At 38.6% G+C, this 21,662-nt stretch overlaps 1 protein-coding gene across 5 annotated transcripts in view; it reads right to left on the bottom strand.

The window, feature by feature from the left end:
- LOC149557154 (Ran-binding protein in the microtubule-organising centre protein) overlaps positions 1-21,662 on the bottom strand; it is a 213,311-nt gene that overhangs the window by 35,338 nt on the left and 156,311 nt on the right. For all 5 annotated transcript variants that reach the window (XR_016364849.1, XR_016364848.1, XM_089831868.1 and 2 more), the window contains one exon: positions 6,246-6,569. Coding sequence is in view for 3 of the 5 variants with exons in the window: in XM_089831868.1 (XP_089687994.1) it covers positions 6,246-6,569 (324 nt within the window). In the remaining 2 variants the exon portion in view is untranslated. The remainder of the gene's footprint in view (positions 1-6,245; positions 6,570-21,662) is intronic.

Here is a 21,662-nt window from a genome sequence, read left to right as displayed (position 1 = left end):
AAGAAAAGTTCATCACAATGGGTATTATTAGTCATTCAAGTCACATGCTTTGGTGGCTATTCATGAGAAAGGGTCCAACAAGAAGCAAAAACAATCAAAGCACAAGACACAAGGAACAAAACTACTTCTCCACAGCAAGAAGATTCTACATCCGCTCCTAAGTGGCAATCATCTAAAAAGGACAAACCTACTCGTTATGAGAAGGATATCGATGAATTGAAGCATCTTCTTGAGAAGAATAGAGTCATCTCAGGTTCAAAAAAGTCTACTTCTTCCAAGAAAACAAAACTTCAAAAGGAAAAGAGTTGCACTTTTGGGACAAGAAAGAACAAAGGACTACCTTTTGTGCTACTACATGTCATTATTCAATGAGATTGCTTCTCTATTCAAGGGCTTCTCATCATATGTCATCTTCATAGTCTATGTTCTCTTCATTTGAGCCTTGCAACATGCCACGCATTTTGATGGGCATTGATATAGATATGAATGTAAATGGGAAGGGATCTATGCTATGTGGATGACAACTTCAATGATGTGTTGAGTGTACCTCAGTTGACAAATAATCTTCTTTCCACCTGTCAGATTGCTCATGGTGGAGAGAGGCAGATTGCGGAGTTCACTCATGTTTCAAATATTATCAGAGACTTGGAAACTAGAGCAATCATTATTGATGGAGTGGTAGATCATGCATCTCAGTGATACTCCTTTTAAACCTTTATTCCAGTATCGTCCTAATAAGTTCGCACCCATGATTAAAGGCTCTAGGACCTATTAAACCCCAATTTGGTTATTTTGAGGTCCAAATGTCTGTATGCTTGATCCTAACATCCTATATTTTCTCCCCTCACATCTTCTCGGGTCCCCCCAAGATACCAACAAATCTTGAGGTGATTTTACCTATGAAAAGTTGCCTTGTCTCCAGGTTTTTGAGCCCAAATTTGGCCCAAGGCTTGATGCCAAGGTTTTCTTCCAAGGTCTAGAATTGTAATTGCCTTGGATTTAGTTTGAATCTTGAAAAGAGTATTAAAAGACATCTCTCCTCATTTTGCATATGACGTCTAAGTGAAAGCTATTATTATCAATTATTCAACCAACTAGGAATTCAAGTTGTGTAATTGAAAGTTTGTACTTAGGGTTTGAAAACAAGCATCAAATTCAAGATCTCCAAGTCTCCATTTCTTTAAGATCCATTCAAGCAAAGGCAATTATCTTTCAATGATGTAAGTTTCTCTTCTATGATGGTCAAGTAGAGGAATTTTCAGTCAAGCAAGACAATCAATACATCCATTCTTTCTCTCTCCTTCATGTGGTTATCAAACATATCAACATTCAAGATCCTAGGAGTGACAATCATAGATCCAAGTGTTTGTAAAGGTTCTTTTCCATTAGTTCCCTTTATGCAAATTCAATTTCATTTTACGGTTAATTCTTAAACAGGGGCTTGACTGACACAAAACCTTTTCCCCTTCTTTCTGTGTATAAGAACAAGTTGTGTGGTTACAAATTCAAATTTGGGAAGAACAGGGTCACAAGATCTCGGAAAATTTCATCAACTTTGGAAGAGTTGGTAACAAGTCAACCTATTGACTTGTTCTTGGAAAACTGACTTTTTCCTGTACTTTTTGGTTGAAAACTACATAATAGAGAGATATAGGTCTCAGAAACCTAGATTTGGAGTCACAACAGATTTCGACATTCTGGCAACAGTAGAATTCAAATCCAAAGACCAAATCTCCTCATCTTATTTCAAGGTACACTCATTCTTTCCTCTTTCCTTGCATTTACTTTCATAGATCAGATTTGTCATCATTTACTTCACCATTTTCATTTCCATTTAACACATCTACTAGGAATCCACAAAAAAAATCTTATTGAGTTCCATCCATTCATGAGGTTTTCCTGCAAGATCAGTCAATAATTTACCTTTCTTTTCCATTACTTTCCTTTATGCAATTTCAATTTCATTTTACAGTTAATTCTTAAACAGGGGCTTGACTGACACAAACTCCTTTCCACAACATTTTCCCCTTCTTTTTGTGTGCAGGAACAGGTTGTGTAGTTACAAATTCAAATTTGGGAAGAACAAAGTCACAAGATCTCGAAAAAATTTCATCAACTTTGGAAGAGTTGGGAACAAGTCGACCTATTGACTTGTTCTTGGAAAAATGACTTTTTCTTGTACTTTTTGGCTGAAAACTACATAATAGAGAGTTATAGGTCTCAGAAACCTAGATTTGGAGTTACAACAGATTACGACATTCTGGCAACAGTAGAATTCAAATCCAAAGATCAAATCCCCTCATCTTATTTCAAGGCACACTCATTATTTCCTTTTTCCTTGCATTTTACTTTCATAGATCAGATTTGCCATCATTTACTTCACCATTTTCATTTCCATTTAACATATCTACTAGGAATCCATAAAAAAAATGTTATATTGTGTACATCTCACATTGGCACCCTTACTCTCATAGTTGTGCTAATTGGGTTCCATCCATTCATGAGGTTTTCCTGCAAGATCAGTCACTAATTTACCTTTCTTTTCCATTACTTTCCTTTATGCAAATTCAATTCCATTTTACGGTTAATTCTTAAACAGGGGCTTGACTGACACAAACCCCTTTCCACAACCTTTTCCCCTTCTTTCTGTGTGCAGGAACAGATTGTTTAGTTACAAATTCAAATTTGGAAAGAACAGAGTCACGAGACCTCGGAAAATTTCATCAACTTTGGAAGAGTTGGGAACAAGTCGACCTATTGACTTGTTCTTGAAAAACTGACTTTTTCCTATACTTTTTGGTTGAAAACTACAGAATAGAGAGTTATAGGTCTCAGAAACCTAGATTAAGAGTTACAACAGATTCCGACATTCTGGCAATAGTAGAATTCAAATCCAAAGATCAAATCTTCTCATCTTATTTCAAAGTACACTCATTCTTTCCTGTTTCCTTGCATTTTACTTTCATAGATCAGATTTGCCATAATTTACTTCACCATTTTCATTTCCATTTAACATATCTACTAGGAATCCACAAAAAAATGTTATATTGTGTAGATCTCACATTGGCACCCTTACTCTCATAGTTGTGCTAATCGGGTTCCCTTTGTAGGGGGGTTTCGTATTCTTAATGTATAGAAGATTTGGGTCTAGTAGCTTCTATGTTGCCTAACCCATTTTTCCTCTATACAGTTCCTATTTATGACTTTGATTCTTCAAATGATGATCACATTTCTGGTATCAACTCGGATACTAAGGATAACTATGGTTCTTTGAACTTGGATATTATCAATTGCGATCTACCGCTTAAGCCTTGCATTGGCACCCTTACTCTCATAGTTGTACTAATCGGGTTCCCTTTGTAGGGGGGGTTTTGTATTCCTAATGTATAGAAGATTTGGGTCTAGTAGCTTCTATCTTGCCTACCCCATTTTTGCTCTATACAGTTCCAATTTATGACTTTAATTCTTCAAATGATGATCACATTTCTGGTGTCAACTCAGATACTAAGGATAACTATGGTTCTTTGACCTTGGATATTCTCACTTGTGATCTAGCTCTTAAGCCTTGCATTCCATCTCCTCCTAATGAGGCCAGATTACTGTTGCTCTTGATGGTGCTTGCGTTGCTAAAATTTTGGCTTCTTGCGACTTAGTGCAGCCAGATATACATTATCTTTTGTACACAGTTCCATGGGATGACTACTTGACAGACATTGCAAGTTTGTTAGTGCAGTCTTATCTTGTAGATTTGGAAGACACAATTGATGAAATTCATCTTCTATTTGATTGAGAAGATCCTTCTTAAATTGTCGAGGGAATACATTGACCCTCTTCATTCTCTGCATAAACATTCTTCACAATTTGACATGAGTATGGATACTTTGAGCCAACATTTGGAGGAGGTTGTTTACTCTCAAACAAGATGCTTGAGTTTTTGGATCATGTTCTACATTCATCTTCACTACATTTTGGATTGGTTTTTTCAGCAACACGGCCTGGTACACCTAAGTTGGAAGAGGTAACTTTCAATGTTGACATGAGGACATTTGAGCAGCTTTTAGGAACTCCATACATTTTGAGATTTCTTTTAACATCTTCCTTTCAAGTATGGAGCGATTTCATTAATACACTTTTGATTTTGATTATTTTGAAGGGGGGAAATGTTGTTCAATGATCATGGACCATCTTCTACATCCAATTGGGAGCATCTACCATTGGTATGTATTCTACATTGAGGAGTCACGGGGGGGACTTTTTCCTCACATGGGGGTCCGTCCTTCTCATTCTTCCTTAAGTGTGTTTTGTATTTTAATGTCTCCTTTCGGAAAGAGCTTTTTTCCATCGAGAGTTCTTCCTTTCTCCATTTGCCAAAGATTGCATTGCATTTCTACAAGGGTATCTAACAAGGCCAAGTAGGCAAGACTTAACTTACTTGTTGGCATACATTCTCCTAAGTTCCACTTAAGGGTGTGATGAAGTGTTGTACCTAGTAAGTTCTCTTAGGTTCTAAAGACACACATTACTTAGGTTTACTTAAGGACCGCATACGAACATTCCTACTTTTGGCAGTACTGTCACATTACCACTTCCCCACCTAAATTGGGACTTTTAACTTTAGTGGACATATCACGTCATCACTCTTCCACATAAACTACATGATAAGTTATCAAAATAAGAAACTTAATAGGATTAAGGCACTTTTCATATTCTTATACCTTCTATGTCTCACCTTGGCCTATTTAAACAAAGGGTCTCCCATGTATATTCATTCCATTAATCTAGAATATGGCCTTCTTGATGATAATATAGTTTATTCTTATCATATTGATCTTCTCTTGTTCTTGTGCTTTCCATTAAGGCCTCTAGATCTTGAGTGGCTATCTCCAAAGACAAATCTTTAAAAAATTACAAACAATATTTAGTGATCTTTGCAATGATTTTCATCGAGAGCATCAAAGTCAACATTTGGTTCAATTTCATTTGAACCCCAATGAGTTACAATGCCACTTCCACTAGCCATGTGATGTATAGAAGCTTCCTTATTTAAGGAGATTATTGGCAAGGTGCACAATAGTAATGTCTAGTCAACACACTCGAGGGTTTCAGAATTCCTTGGCACACACTCATTGTAATCAAGTTCCTTATGCAAAAAGAGATCCCAATAACTAGAGGGGCTTGAGAGTGAAGACTCCAATGAGGTTGAGGGGCAGTGCCCCTCACAAGGGTCTTAAGGAAACAACCCCAGTAGGATTGAGAGACAACACCTTAAAAGAGTTCTAAAGGCAACAATTCAAGTGCACGCCATGTCATCATACGGAGTAGGGTCAATGGATAAAACCGACACCACCAAACTCGGATTAAAGTTTTTGATACCACACAACAAATTGCATTTTCACAATTTTATTACTAAAGGCAAACTAGAATCATTCAAATGTTGCAAATCTCTTCATTTTTTGTGCATATGGGACACTTTCTAATTTAACCATTAAAAGACATTTTTTAAGTATTTTCTAACATGATTGAACATTAGAAAAGGTTTAAACAATTTAAAGAAATTGATTCCGAAAATGCTTATAGACCAAAGACTTGTAGCAACAAACAGTAAAATACCACCAATATAAAGCTAAAAGCATGGATACATTAAATATCTAACATTTAATATAACAAGATTCAGCACACCCTAGGGCATAGATTATAAGTAAAACCACCTTGCAATTGCATGCCCCTGAAAAATAATGCAAAAATCACAGGTAAAAACCTTCCTAACAACTCCAATAGGTGTGTAGGTGGAACCACACAAAAAAAACAGTTAAATCAAGAAAAATAGGTCAAAATTGGTGCTCATCATTTTTTCATAAAATCACATTTTGCTGTGGAGGAAATTTGAGAATTTCCCCATCCAGGACTTATGTTGTTTCCTGTATTTTCCCCCAATTTATGCTTATATGGACTTTAGGCTAGGCATTCATACAAAGCACAGTGAGAGAGAGAGTGTTTCCATCATATGTTTGTCCATCTAGAGCCATGGAAAAATAAAATTGCAGTATTCCACTAGTCTAGCATATTAGTTACCCCAGTAAAAGTGATTATTAAAGTAACAAGGCAATTAAATTTCTATAATATAAGGTGCCTATTATTAGAAAACAGAGATGAATCATAAAGTCTCTTGCAGACTTTTAAGAGTGATTCTGCATCTGATCTAGGAGTACGATACAAGATAAATTTTACTTTTGAACAGATCTTACCATTACTTGTAGTATTGCGGTTTCATTAAAAGCCAAATCTCTAGAAGGATCTAATGGTTGATTACTGCCATCCGATGTCCTTGAAGTACTTGAACTTCCAATTACTTGTGAAGTAGCACCACCAAAAGAGTCTAGGCTGTACTCAGAATTTAAGTTTGTGTGTGTGCTATGCTCCATCTCTTTCAACTCATTTATCCTCAAGAATTTCTCAAACCGATCTGTACACATCTGAAGCTTAAACCATTCTTCATGAGTGTAAAGTGTAGCTCTTATTATCTTCATCAATAGTGGTTCTTCAATTCCCAGACTTTCACCTAGTGTAACCTGCAATATAAAGACATAAGTTCTTCTTACTAGAAACAACAACTACAAATCGTATTTGCAAAAAAGGTGTCATTTTTATCATATATAAATATGAGAAAGAAAGCTCCTCAGCTACACTAAAAAGATAACTAAACATGAAAAAGATAACATATCAGAGAGCTGCCATTTAAAAGTCAAATTAGGCAATGCGCAACGATGATCCATATTCACTTGTTATTTTGTGTATTTTCCCATAAGTGAAACTTAAAAGTTAGCGTTAAAATTAGTAAAGAATTGAAGAATAGCTACTAAGAAACGAAAATCAAGTGTCTTAAAGGTTATATTAAATCACTTTGACACCAACTGATTAATGTTTTGATGGCAACAATTAAGAAACTAACCAAATAACTGTTTATGTGGAGAATATGGGTTGTTTGAGAATGGAAAATCATTGTGTCATGTCTAATGCCTTGGTTAACTACATCCAGTCCATCAAAAAGCTTGTAGAAGCAATATCAATTTTGACATAAATTAAATGCTATTTATTTCGTAAAAGAAATCACAAGTAAGGTTTTCTGTGCATATATTATTTTTTGCTATATGTATTCATGTACTTTTGTCCTGAGTTGACAAAAAATAAGAGATGACAGATTTGAATGAAGTGGTACCATTAAGTTCATAAATCAATTGGGTAGTGTGTGACACACTTTCCTATCCCCCAAATTGTAAGAAAGCCCCTTCGCTCATAGTTAACATTTACGAACACTCAACTTGTTGGATTGTGAAGATTCTTTTCATTTAACCACGAAAACTCCATTCTTGGTTTCAAATGTATGATAATTGAGTCCCCAAATTAAAATTCATAGGATGGTGCTGATTGCCCTCTACTGCCTTGGTCCAAACCTTGTAACCAACATCCCATAACAATCCTTTTTTATGGTGCACTAATGATACACAAGACATTCAACTGCAACCAATTGTAAATACTACGGGATTTGTCTACTTATGCATTGAGCACCTATTTAGGTCAGAAATAATTGGTGTGAAAGGCAAGCTCATAAGTGAAAGGATTAGCACATTTTATCTGCATTATTGAAGCAATAAAGCTTAAAAGAAACTGGCGTTGTGGGGAGTTCCAGAGTGGGGCAACTCTTCATAAAGATTGAGGGAACCATAACAATTGTTGGCAACATAATGGACCAGGAAACAAGGAAACTAGTACAATTTGCCAGAGGTCAACTTCAGGTGATATTGACAGGTTTAAGGTGTAGCATTAGGATCTCCATGCACCCCAAAGGAAGGAAACCTTTTCATGGAGGACTTTGAGAAGAGTTATGGACAGATTTGTTGATGCCACCATATTTTATTAGCCACAGAAGATAACAGTTGGGAAAAAGATAAAACCAACTTAATTGCCACTGGCAACAAGTAGAGTTTACAGGAGAAAATGAAAAGAAGAGTTCCCGTTGCTTTGATTACATGACTGTTAGAATTCTTTAATAATTTGTCTTTGACTGGGAGAGAGAAGGCTATGCGAAAATACTAAGATTTTCTTCTGCAAGGTAAACTGGTTTTGTTTCTTGGAAGGACGAAATCCCTTCTCATATCTCGAATAGAATGTAGCTCCTACTCTTTCCTTTCCCATACTCCATGTAATCCTCGGTAGTGTTTTTCTATAGGTTGGCAACCATGTGGGGATAAATTGCAGTTAATGTAGCACCCAAGGTTACAGGCACCATGCAAACATCACAAGAGATAGCTGGTTATAGTGGTCATTTCCAACAGTGAAATAAGGGAGTGTGTGGATGATTATTGATCACAGTGGAGGTAATTTCTCAATCACATGCTACAGGAGAATGCCTATTTGTTGACCACAACAGAAGACTACACCTCATGCACATGCTACAGGAGGGACTTGGGATCACATATATGACCTGTGGAATTGTCAAAAAGACTTCTTTCTAGTTATGAACTCGCCGGAGTATAGGACAACTTCTCCAGATCTCCATCAAAGCTTTGCCACAGGACTGGTAAAACTTTATTAATTCAAACAGTACTTGTGTTTCTTGCAATACAAACTCATTTCCAATGATAAAGTTGTTGTGTCTGCAATTTTTCGAGTGGTAGAAATAGACTCAAATTCTATAAGAGTTTTGGCACATAATATTCCTCAGTGCTCTATTACTGATTATCGCTTTTGAACATTTTGCATGAATGTATTTGATTGAATCTAAATAATATCAGTACTTCCTTATGCTCTACTGTGTTAAATTGAGCTCTGTTGCAAACTTAAATTTTTACAAATCAGGAGATACAAAATTCTATAAAATTTGGATAAAGGTCATAACAGTGGTATTAGAGCAGCGATCCTGCTGCCTTGGGATTATCATGTTTGAATGCGTCAATACAATAGGTAACCCTGTAAAATTTTGAAACCCCCACAAATTCGAGAAGGTAAACCAACTTCAAAGGTTATTGGAGTGCATTCAAAGGCTGAAAGGGGCCCAAATACAGTTGAGGAAGCAGACAGGGAAGCCAGGAAAACCTTGAGGGCTCTTAAAGATGGTCAAAATCATGTCACTAATGTTCTGCAGCAACTTACACAAGCTATACGACAAATGAATGCTGGGCCTAGAAGACCTCAAAACCATCAGTGTGGGTGGTAGTGTAGTTGGATCACCGTGAGGCAGGGAAGCACCCACTCAAACCACAGATGGGCCTTTAATGCCACTTTTTATTGAACCTCAGGATGAGGCTGAGGTTGTTAATGTTGAAGCTGCAGGAGACATTCTTGACGATGTCATGGCTACATATGCTAAATGGGATTTGTTTTCAAATAATGTTAAGGCAGTCTTGGGCTTTGTTCAGTATATGGACCAGCAGAGGGAATTAATGAGAGCCAGGCAGGATAGGAGGCCAATGGCTCCAAACAGGGATTTAAAACATGCTATGAACAAGCTTTCATTACCAGTATTTTACGACAGTGGGATAACTATAGTCGGGGCATGGATACGAAGATTGGATACCTTTCTCACAATAAAGCCCATGTCTGAAACCAATGCAATCAAGTTTGCTACTATGCATTTGGATGGTCCAGCTTACGACTGGTGGCACATGATTTAGTCACTTAGGATCATGGCATGATTAATTCTTATGAGGAATTTAGTAATATACAGATAAACATATTTGACAGGAAAGACATAGAAGTTTACTATAGGGAAATAGCTCAACTCAAGCATAATGGAAGTTTGGATACTTATATTGTTGAATTTCAAAGGATATCCATCATTTTCCCAGATATGACTAAAAAACAGGAAGTTAATATTTTTTGTGGAAGGTTTGAGTGAGTGGTTCAAAGGGTTTGTCAAAGTGCTGAAAACAACTACTTTACAGATGCAATCAAGATGGCACTTGATTTGGATAGCTCATTTAAGCGGTACAGCCTCCCAAAAAGCCTCTTAAGGGACCTAAGACCAATCTGAAATCTTCAAATCATAATAGGAGTGATCCATCCAAAACTGATTTTGAGTCAAGAAATGAGCTAAGAAGGCAAAATTTATGTTTTATATGCAAGGAATCTTGATCACTAGATCATATATGGCGAGGGAAAGGCAAGGTTCACTATATTGAAATAGTTTCAAATGTTGAAAATGATGGTAACAAGTCTGATGACAGCGATGAGTATAGTGTTCATGAGCAGCCCAATTGGGTAAGGTGGAGAAACAAGTTTCAAATCAGCCACCTACAGTTGCTACTCTCTTAGGAATTCCTACTGGTAGTCTCATCTGTCTTAAGGGAGTGGTTAAAAGACAGCAAATGGTTTGTTCGGTGGACACAGGGGCCAAACATAACTTCATTAGCACGTCTATAGCAGCCAAAAGGAAGTTACAGGTAGATACCATTTTGCACTTTGATGTTAAGGTTGTTGGTGGAGATCTTTATTGTTCAGGCATAGTTTCTCAGCTTGACGTTCAGCTAGGTACTTACTCTCTCACAACAAATTTTTATGTGATTGAGTTAGGTGTGATAGATGTCATTTTAGGCCTATAGTGGCTCCAGACTCTTGGCAGATATATCATTGATCATGATGAGAAACAAATTGAATTTATGAGGGGAGATCAACAAATCATTCTCCGACCCATGACTGATAGAGGTCCAAGAATTGCTTCAACTTAGAGAATGGAATCCATTTTGAGGCATGAGGATACAAAGTGAGCAACACAATGTTTTATCTCCACTAAGTTTGTTTCAGACTTAGGACAGCAACATCACATCGATATTCAAATACGGTTAGACAAGCACAAAGTAGTCTTTGGTGATATCCCTCCTAGTATACCTCCTGACCATGGATTTGAGCATGTGATAGAGTTGGAAGAGGGTGAGAAGCCAGTCATTATGACCATAGTTGGAAAACTCTCACTCGGAAACAACTCGCTAAGCTCCTAAAATTTTATTCAAGAAAAAATCAGCCATTATTTTGAAAAAACTCGGGAAAACTCGAGAACCTAAAAAAATTGCTAAAATTTAATTAAAATTAGATTTTTTTTGCTATTTCAATGACAAGATGCATTTAATGAGCTAATTAAAGAGAACACAAAAGAAGCAAGCAGAGTTTAGATATATATAAATGCATAGTGGGTACAAAATCGCATTCTCATGCAAAATGTTGATGGTGGGAAGCAAAATAGTAAGTAGTTTCTATCAAAAAAATAACATTTTTTGCTTTTACCTGTCATGACTAAGTCGTTTTGTAAAACTCACAGAGTCTTTTCCAAATACTTACAAATTAAATAGCGAGTTTTTTGGAAAAATTGAGGTTTTTTTTTCTACGAGTAAAACCGCCAAAAACTCGCCACCGAGAACTCGGCTGTTAGTGGCAAATCGTTGAGTATTCGGCAATTATGCCAACTATGATTACAACGCCCTATCGTCACCCTAGACACTACAAGGAGGGGATAGAGAGGACCATTCAAGAGTTACTTGACAATGGGCATATAAGGTCGAGTTCTAGTCCGCTTTCTTTATCTGTGGTTCTGGTTAAGAGAAAAGATGGAACTCTACAGATGTGCATTGACTATAGGGCATTGAATAAGAGGACCATCAAGATTAGGTATTCCATACCACATATTGATGAGTTGTTAGATGAATTGCATACGGCTGTCAACTTCTCTAAGATTGATCTCTATTCTAGGTACCATCAGAATAAGGTTTGTTTATAGGATGTACATAAGACTGCATTCAAATGCCACTATGGCCACTATGAGTTTTTGGTGATGTCTTTTGAACTCACCAACACTCTTGCCACACTCCAGTCATTCATAAATCATATATTTAATAGGTAGTTGCATAAGTTTGTTCTGGTGTTCTTTGATGACATTTTGGTTTTCAGTAGGACATGGGAGGAACACCTGCAACACTTGGATGAGGTTCTAGGGATCATGGAGCAACACTCACTGTTTGCTAAGAATCCAAATGCGAGTTTGGGTTAACAAAGATTTTGTACTTGGGACATGTAATTGGGGTTAATGGGGTGACGATTCATCAAGAAAAGATCCAGGCTATCCTAGATTGGTCACCCCCAAAGAACATGTCAAACTTGAGGGGGTTCTTGGGCTTGTGTTCTTACTACAGGAGGTTTGTGAAGGGATTTTCACAACCTGTAGCACCACTCATTGATCTTACGAAACTAGGGGCTTTCAAGTGGTCTGCAGACTTGGAGGTGGTATTTGGCAGAGTCAAGAAGGCGATGAGTACATGCAGGATAGTAGCACTACCTAATTTTACTAGACCATTCATCTTGGAGTTTTATGCTTTAGGTGATGGTATTGGTGTTGTACTTATGAAAGACAGACATCCTATTGCTTATGAGAGCGAGATTTTGAAAGATCATGAGAAGTTGTATTCCACCTATGATAAGGAGATGCTAGCTATCATGCATGCTCTACCTAAGTTCTAATAATATCTGGTGGATGGACATTTTGTAGTGAGGACTAATCATAACAGCTTGCACTTTTTCTTGGCACGGAAGGAAATAAATGAAAGGCAACAAAAAGTGGATCTGCAAGATCCAAGCTTACGATTCAATATTGAGTATATCAAGGGGAACAACGTGGTTGCAAATTCTTTGTCCAGAAGAACAGCTAGTACTTCTTGTTGGGCTATGTTAAAGATCTCAGCTGATTGGAAGTCTCGACTACTAGTTGAGTATTCCAAAAACACCTTCACTTGTGAGGTTATGGATGGACAAATTCAGGATGACAGGTACAAGGTAATAGATGACCTTGACATTCTTTACTACAAGAACAAGATTTTACTTGGTTTTTGAATCCAAATTGAAGGAGTAAATTGTGCATGTCATTCATGACAACCCTATAGCAGGCCATCCTAGCTATTTGAAGACCTACAAGCACATATGTGAGAGTTTCACCTAGAAGGGTCTCGAGGACGACGTCCTCCACCATGTTAGGAAGTGCTTACCCTATCAACAGATAAAGTCAGAACATGTACACCCTGCTGGTTTATAGCAGCTCCTACTAATTGCAAAGCACAAGTAGGAAAGTATATCGATGGATTTTATCATAGGGCTTCCAAAAGTACAAGGTAAAGATAGTATTTTTGTTGTGGTAGATAGATTAACAAAGTGCGCTCATTTCTTTGGAGTTGCAGCTGATTGGACAGCTTCTTAGGTAGCAACATTGTTCTTCAGGGACGTCTTGTGATTACATGGTCTACCCAAGACTATTCTCAATGACACGGATAACAAGTTCCTTAGCATGTTTCGGCTTGAACTTTTCAGACATTAAGGGACTCAGCTTACACCCAATACCAATTACCATCCACAGATGGATGGTTAGATGGAGAGTGAATAAGTGGATAGAGAGGTACCTCCGTACTTACATTTCTAGACAACGAGCATGGGTGAGATGGTTGTATTTGGATGAATATTGTTACAGTTCTACTTATGACATGACTATTGGTATTTCACCATTCAAAGCACTTTATGGGTATGAACCTTTCTCTTTTATGAATTCAGCCTTAATAGATAGTCAGGTACCATTGGCCAAAGATTGGTTACAGGAATAGCAAGACATTCTATCCACTCTCAAAGAAAATATGCAACGTGCTTAGAATCAGCAAAAGACTTCTGCTAATCGGTACCATTAAACAGAGAGATTTTTTAAGGTTGGAGATGTTATTGCTATGATTCAACATTACCAATAGAGTTCGCTACAAAAGATGTGCGAGAAACTCAAGCCTAGGTTCTATGGACCTTACAAGGTAACAAGGAAATTGGGAAAATTGCATATGAGTTGGAGCTACCATTAGAAAGTCGTATTCATATCTTTCATGTCTCTTCTCTAAAAAGGGCCTTGGGGCAGCATGCTACCACATCGCTATGATTATCACCACTTGATGAAGAAAGTAAATTGGAACTTGTAATCTTCCCAAGTACAGAGGACTGAATAACTGGCGGAGATGAAGCTCAAATAACTTGTACACGTGTGAAAAGATCAGCCACACAATGCAATGGGTGGGGTCTGTATAGTGGAGAAAAGGGAAGAAAGTACAACGTTTCTGTCCAAGAAGTCCATATGGTGCTGGAGCAAGGCGCAAGAGAGGTTGTACAGTATCCATAGGAGGGTCATATGGTGAAGAAGTAGGAACCGTATGATCGGTGTGTCAAGGTGACTCCTGTACAGTAGAGATCAAAAGGTCGTACGGGAGAGATCAAAGGCCGTACGATGAAGGTATGTTTCAGGCCGTTCGATGGAATTAGCAAGCCGTACGGTGCAATGAAGGGTAGTATGGAATGTTGGAGGAGGAAAATCATCAATGACTATTTGTGTCGGAAGTGATACAACCAAAACTATGATGATAATCTTGCTCATAGAAAATAACAACAAATTTAGATGAACTCTAGACAATAATAGAGACTTGAATACAAATAATCCTTTGATTAATATTAGCCAAAGATGATGCTCAGATTTGCCAGATCCGAGCGAAGTAGTACAGGCGACGGAATACGGTGAGGGTTGAATCCCACCAAAACTGCACAAGCCAAATAGGGAAGATCTTTCACTTCTGAAATGGCGAACAACAAAGAATCCCAACTGGAATTCGCAATACTAGAAATAACCCAAAAATGCATGCCTAAAGACTACCTACAAGCCGTGTTTAAATACCCATCGGGAAAACTTTCAGAGGGTGTACAAAGATAGTCGACGGTGACACAAACTACGGAAACAAAATGAAAATACGTCTGAGATATATTAAATCAATCAGCCCATTAACAATAGTTTTTAAAAAAATGATTTATTTTATAATAGGAATATTACAGTCCTCCCATCCCAAATTTTGCTTGTCTTCAAGCAAATGCAATGTCAGGTGCTGGAGAATGTGCTCACCCTCCCATGTCGCATCGTCCAATGGCAAGTGTTTACAACGCACCAAATATTCCTTCACCGCACAGTTCCGCAAAGTCTTCTCACATACTTCAATGATCTTGGTTGGTTCTAATATGAGCTTTCCTTCTTCATTGAGTGGTGGAAGGTCTGTGACTACCGTGACATTCTGCCTTACGGCCTTCTTTAGGCATGAAACATGAAAGACGTTATGAATACGGCTTCCCTCCGGAAGTTTGTACTCGTAAGTGACTTCACCAATGCAACAGACTATGCGATAGGGGCCATAAAATTGTGCCTTTAATTTCTCTTTTCCCTTTTCCTTCAATGAGGATTGTCAATATGGCTGGAGCTTGAGATAAACCAAGTCCCCAACTTCGAAACTCCTCTCTATTCAGTGTCTATCGGCGTACATCTTTGGTTGATTTTGTGCCCGTTGTAAGTTTTCCATCGGGTATCGTAGGATGTCCTATCCCTCCTGAAGCCAGTCCCTCACCCTTGGTGCGTGATTGTCTTCCAACATTATGTCAATGAAGGAGAGGGGTTTGTACCCATACAGAGCTTTGAATGGTGCCATCCCGATGGACATGTGATACGTGGTATTGTAACAATATTCTCCTAGATGTATCCACTTGACCCACGCCCATTGTTGTGCCAAAACATAGTTTTGAAGGTAACATTCAAGCCACTTGTTCACAATCTCCATTTGTCTGTCTGTTTGAGGATGGTAACTAGTACTTGGTGACAATTCTATCCCTACCAATCGAAACAATTATGTCCAAAAGATACTAATGAATCGCCCATCCCGATCACTGACAATGTTTCAAGGTAACCCATGCAGACGAAAGATTTTTCTAAAAAATAGATCGACAACTTGTGCGGCTTGAAAATCTGAGGGGATGGCGAAGAAATGTGCATACTTTGTCAATCTGTCAACCACTAGGAAAATACAATCCATTCTATTCACCTTGGGAAGCCCTGTTATGAAATCCATCGAGATACTTTCTCACTTATGTTCTGGAATTGGCAAAGGTTGCAGTAACTCGATAGGAAGAGTATGTTCGGATTTGTTCTATTGGCAGACCGCACACTCTACCAAGGGTGAGTCGTCTACTTCCTTCAAGATTTTCTACTTCAATTTGTATTCTGGCACTAAAAATATCCGATTCTTATGGTAGATGATGTCATCCACCACTGTGTACTGATCATCCTAGGTGTTGTCATCCATTAGCTCGTAGGAAAATGTGTTTTTGGAATATTCTACCAACAAATGTGCCTTCTAGTCAGCTGAAATCTAGTTTAGTGAGCAAATGTCGAGTTTCCTGGACAAGGCATCTGCAACCACATTGTTCTTTCCTTTCACATACTCAATGTCAAAATAGAAAGCTTGAACCTTGCTTACCCATTTTTGTTGCCTCTCATTCAAGTCTCTTTGCTCCAGAAAATATCTCAAACTGTTGTGATCCATACAAACGACAAACTTGGCACCCACTAGATACTGCTAAAACTTGGTTAGTGCATGTACGATGGCCAACATCTCTTTGTCGTAGATGGAATATGGGCGTTCCGTTTGTGTAAGCTTCTTGCTCTCATAAGCTATGGGGTGTCTATCCTACATTAGTACCACGCCAATGCCTTCTCCGGATGCGTCGCACTCCAAAATGAATGGTCGAGTGAAATCAGGTAATGCAAGTATGGGACAAGTGCTCATTGCCCCTTTCAATTTATCAAAAGTGAGTTGTGCCTTTTCGTTCCACTGGAAAGACCCCTTCTTTGTAAGATCTGTTAAGGGTGCACTGAGCTGAGAGAATCTTTTAACGAACCCTGTAATAACTGCACAGTCCGAAAAATCCTCGCAATTCCGAGAGTGATTTTGGAGGAGGCCAATCAAGGATAGCCCGAATCTTCTCCTGATGAACTTGAACTCCATATTTGCTAACAACATGACCCAAGTACAATATTTCTGTCATATTGAATTCACACTTGGATTGCTCGACAAACAAAGACTATTCCTCCATGATCCTTAGGACTTCCTCTAGATGCTTTAGGTGCTCCTCCCACGTCCTACTATAAATAAGATAGTCAAAAAATACCAATAAGTACTTATGCAATTGTTTGTAGATGTGATTCATGCCTGATTGGAATGTAGCAAGTGCATTTGTCAATCCGAAAGACATGACTAGAAATTCATAATGCCCGTAGTGACGATGGAAGGCCATCTTTTCTACGTCTTCCTCCCTCGTGCGGATTTGCTGGTATCCAGAATGTAGATCTATTTTTGAAATATAGACTATGCCATGTAATTCATCCAACAATTCATCTATCCTTGGAATGGGATATCAATTCTTTATTGGTTTTTTGTTCAACGCACAGTAGTCCACACACATGCGCATCGCCTCATCCTTCTTCTTGACTAATACTACTAATGATGCAAAGGGGCTAGAATTGGGACAGATCCATCCTTTCTCTAGCAGTTCCTAAATAGTAATTTCAATCTCATCCTTGAATTTCTTGGGATGACAGTAGAGTGTGGTTATGACCGGCTTGGCTCCAACTTCCAACTCGATAGTATGTTCAAACCCTTGATGAGGCGATTTGCCAGGAGGAATGTCAATGAAAACTTTACCATGTTTACTCAATATTCTAGAGATCATCATCCTGGGGAGGTGTCTGCTGCCCTTTTATAGGTTCTACCAAGACAAAACAATGTGCAACCCATGCAATGTCATCATGTTGAAAAATTGCCTCCATCCGATGTGTAGAAACTTCCTTCGGACCTTCATTTGTCATTCCACAAAGAATAACCTTCTTTCCATCAACAACAAAAGTGAAGTCCATTTGTTTGAAACTCTATATATTCATCAAGTGTCTCCGTCCATTGTATGCTTAGAATAACCTCCATATCATCAAGGTCTACTATAAAAAAAATTCTTGGTCACCGTGTGATTTGTCATTGTGATACTTAGCTGAGGAATAAGGTGTGTGCAGTGCAGGAGAGTCCCTCCGGCAACCTTGACTTAAAATCCTGCGTGTGTCTCCAAAGGTAGACCTCTTCGCTTCACCAGAGATGAATTTATGCAATTTAGAGTAGCTTTGCTATCCAGCATCACTGTAACCCTTTGTCCTTGAAGGATACCCCGTACACGAAAAATTGTGCACCTCAGGCTACCAGCTAGGGCAATAGTTCCTCCGCACTATACTAAAGCTGCAATTCTTTCCATACGGTTCAAACTAACGATGTCGGTGTCATCGTGATGTTGGTTGTCTTCGGTGAGCGTTTCTTCCTATTCATCCTCATCATCGGACATGACCTCAATGTAGTGTATTTTTCCTTTTCCAATGCATTTGTGGCCATTTTCCCATAGTCCCTTGCAGTTGAAACATAATTTCTTCCTTCCGAGTTCTTCTTTGGTAGCTTTGTCCAATGACGACTTCCTTGGCGGAGGTTTATTATCTTTGTCCCTCGGAAATGACAGTGGTTTGGGGTGTGAGTAACTTCAAGAGGATGACGTTGATGATGATGCCATGCTCCATGCCTTGTTAATAGACTCCGACGGGGTGGTAGGATTGAACCCTTTTACCCAACCTTTTAGTAGTTCTGTCAGTTGAAAGATCCCTGATGCATCTCTTTTGTTGATCTGTTGTAATCTTATATTTTTAAATCTATTTTCTTATTTATTTATGTTTTCTTGCAGAACTAGACAGAAGTGCAGAAAGGTTTGTTTGCTTTTGATGGTTTTATAACATAGAAAGGAATAGAGAATAGCAACCATGAAACAAGACTGAAATAAATAAGGTATTTAGTAAAAATCAGAATTATTGCAAACCATACCAGGTAGATTTGTCTGAATTATAGAGCCAAGCAATAAATCCAATGTATTTCCCAAAGCTCACATACAAATTTGATGTCAAATTGGAAGGTGAAGATTGTTCTAGAATCCAGCATACATTTGAAGGTGAATACAAACAAATACTCTATACACCACATGGTGTATCTGCTGCAAATGGCGTCCCACAAGCTGCAATGAACCATATCCCAACTGGAAAGATGATATGCCACGCTGAAACCCCAATGAGAATTGATGCCTTTGTCCTTAATCACCACGCACAATGCCAAAGAGATTCAGTGCCAAAGATTGCTAAGGGTTATGTCCCAGCCAATCACTAACTTGGGGTTTGCATCCTAGAGTAGAAATCGCCCATTCAGAGAAAATTCATAAACAAGTTGTCAAATATGCAAAAGACGCTCTTAGAATGAAGCTTCTATCTCCTTATAACCCCTCTCAATTGCAAATCAAACCCTAAGTGTCTCCAAGTGGCGTTGGGTAGTGAAAGTGTTATAATTTCTTATTTTAAAGTGGTCATGTTACTAGAAAATGACCTTTTTCCTCATAAACAGAAATCTGTTCACTGAATTGCCCTAAGACCAAAGAGAAAGATTTAGAGAATTTCAAGACCTTTCCAACAAGCTATCACACCAATAGGATGCACATCCAGATGAGGCCAAAAACCCCTTATTACTCCAAAATGGTGTTGTCGATAAATATTGTGTAGCCGACAGGGTGTATGTTGTCGATAAATGCCCCTTCAGGAAGGTTCTTCGGAAAGTATTTATACACCCTCCCGGTAATCATTGTAATTGTCAGAAGCATAATGTAATATCTTTGGCATATGCGAATAATACAAGGAGTTTTGTTGTTCTTATCTATTGCCTATATGCATTAATTTCTTTACCCCAATGCGGTAAACATTTGGCATCATTGTCAAGGACCGAACCTGGGTCACCCGCATGACAAGCGGGAATACTCACCACTATACTACAAAGCAAGTGCACAAAGCACACTTGAAGGACACTACTGGTACCTTAGCAAGAAATTGTGCGGAACAGAACATCGTACGATAGATATTACAAACTGAAGTACCAGTCAAGATAAACGATCTGCTGCTCACAATGCCTCAACTTTGATCGGCACTCACAAACATCGCTCCAACTACTAAACTACCAGGAGAACATGGAAGGGAGCAGAAAAGTGGAGCAAGTACAGTGGACAGAAGAGAAAAGGAAAGTGGCGCAAGTGCAGAGGATCTAATGCTGCTAGCCCTCTCATCCGGACGGTATCTGGTAGTCATCGAGATGGGAATTCTAGGAACTGTTCTGACAGACACAATTGTGGATGGAGGGTCTGGTGTGAATGTGTTACCAGAGGACACTTGGAAGAAGTTGGGACAGCCGACGTTGTGGCCACCTACATTCCAGTTGCTAACAGCAGACCAACACGGCATTAAACCTCTCGGCGTCCTGATGGCACAACCAGTGACGATTGGAACACAGCTGTTCCTGCTCGACTTTGTCGTCATCCTGTTGAAGAGAGGGTACAATGCTATTATGGGCCATGGATGGCTCGTGCAAGCGAAGGTCAAGCATGATTAGAAGAAGAAATACACTATCAATGGAAAGTAGGGGACGACGATTCATTATTGATTTACACACACAAAAGGTAGGTGGGGAGGCAGCGTATGGAACCAGATCAGGAGGGAGTCCTGCGATTGGAAGGAGACAACAATTTGGATTTAGTGAACGGTCTCTACCATTGGCAGATGGAGGGCTATGAACTATTTCAGAGTTGCAAAGTACTGACAATAGAGGAAGGGCACAACGCTGATGGATTTCTAAGAGAATTCACAGAGATAAAAGAAGAGGATGCACCGCTCAATGAAACACCCGCCCATGCATTCACTAAAGGGGAGCCCATCAAATACAATGAAGCCACACTGCAAACAATGAATTTGGGAGATGAGGCCGAACCAAGGAACATTCTAGTAGGAGACAATTGGGATCCAGTATTAAAGGCAGTATAGCAACACTTGGCTCAGTGGACCCAGAGTTGGAAGCAGAAAAAGTGGCACGGTTGGCTATCTAGGTTAGCTTGACTAGGGAGACAATATTGTGTTAGCAGAGGCTACAGATGCAACGTGGGTTGGAGACCAGTTTAGTGCAGGCACAGAACAAATGTGAAAGTGATGAGGCAAATCTATCTTGTTGTAGTTAGTCAGTTAATGTATTTCATTTGTTAATTTGTCTCAGATATTTTGTAGTTGTTTTGAGTTTTGTTATGTTGCTTTCGTGAGACGACTTTTTTTTTGGGGGGGGGATGATGTTGTCGGTAAACATTGTGTAGCCGACAGGGTGTATGTCGTCGATAAATGCCCCTTCGAGAAGGTTCTTGTTATGTAGCCGACATGTTGTATGTAGCCGACAAACCCCTTCGAGAAAGTTCTTCAAAAAGTATTTATACACCCTCCGAGTAATCATTGTAATCATCAAAAGCATAATGTAATATCTTTGGCATATGCGAATAATACAAGGAGTTCTGTTGTTCTTATCTATTGCCTGTATGCATTAATTTCTTTACCCCAGTTCAGTAAACAAATGGCTAATAACTTAGCCTTATTTAATTATTAAACGCTAACTTAGAAAATATTATCAATATATCCCAAATAGCCACGAAATGCCCAACTGACATCACAAACCATAAAATCATCCTGTCATCTATCTGTGAACAAAGTCGGAAATCAAGGATCCACTGGCAGTCTCATCCCTAAAATCTAGGGATGCTCCTAAAATTTAGGAAACAAGCCCTATCCCTCTTAAACTGAACCCAAAGAGTTATCTCATGGAGACCCAACCCTGGGCCAGATCATACCTACTAAA

The sequence above is a fragment of the Cupressus sempervirens genome, chromosome 5 (assembly GCF_028749045.1).
Source record: "Cupressus sempervirens isolate cs-2001-9-10 chromosome 5, ASM2874904v1, whole genome shotgun sequence".
Lineage (NCBI taxonomy): Eukaryota > Viridiplantae > Streptophyta > Pinopsida > Cupressales > Cupressaceae > Cupressus > Cupressus sempervirens.
The sequence above is the reverse complement of the archived record's forward strand: the minus strand, read 5'-3'. Positions and strand labels throughout refer to the sequence as shown.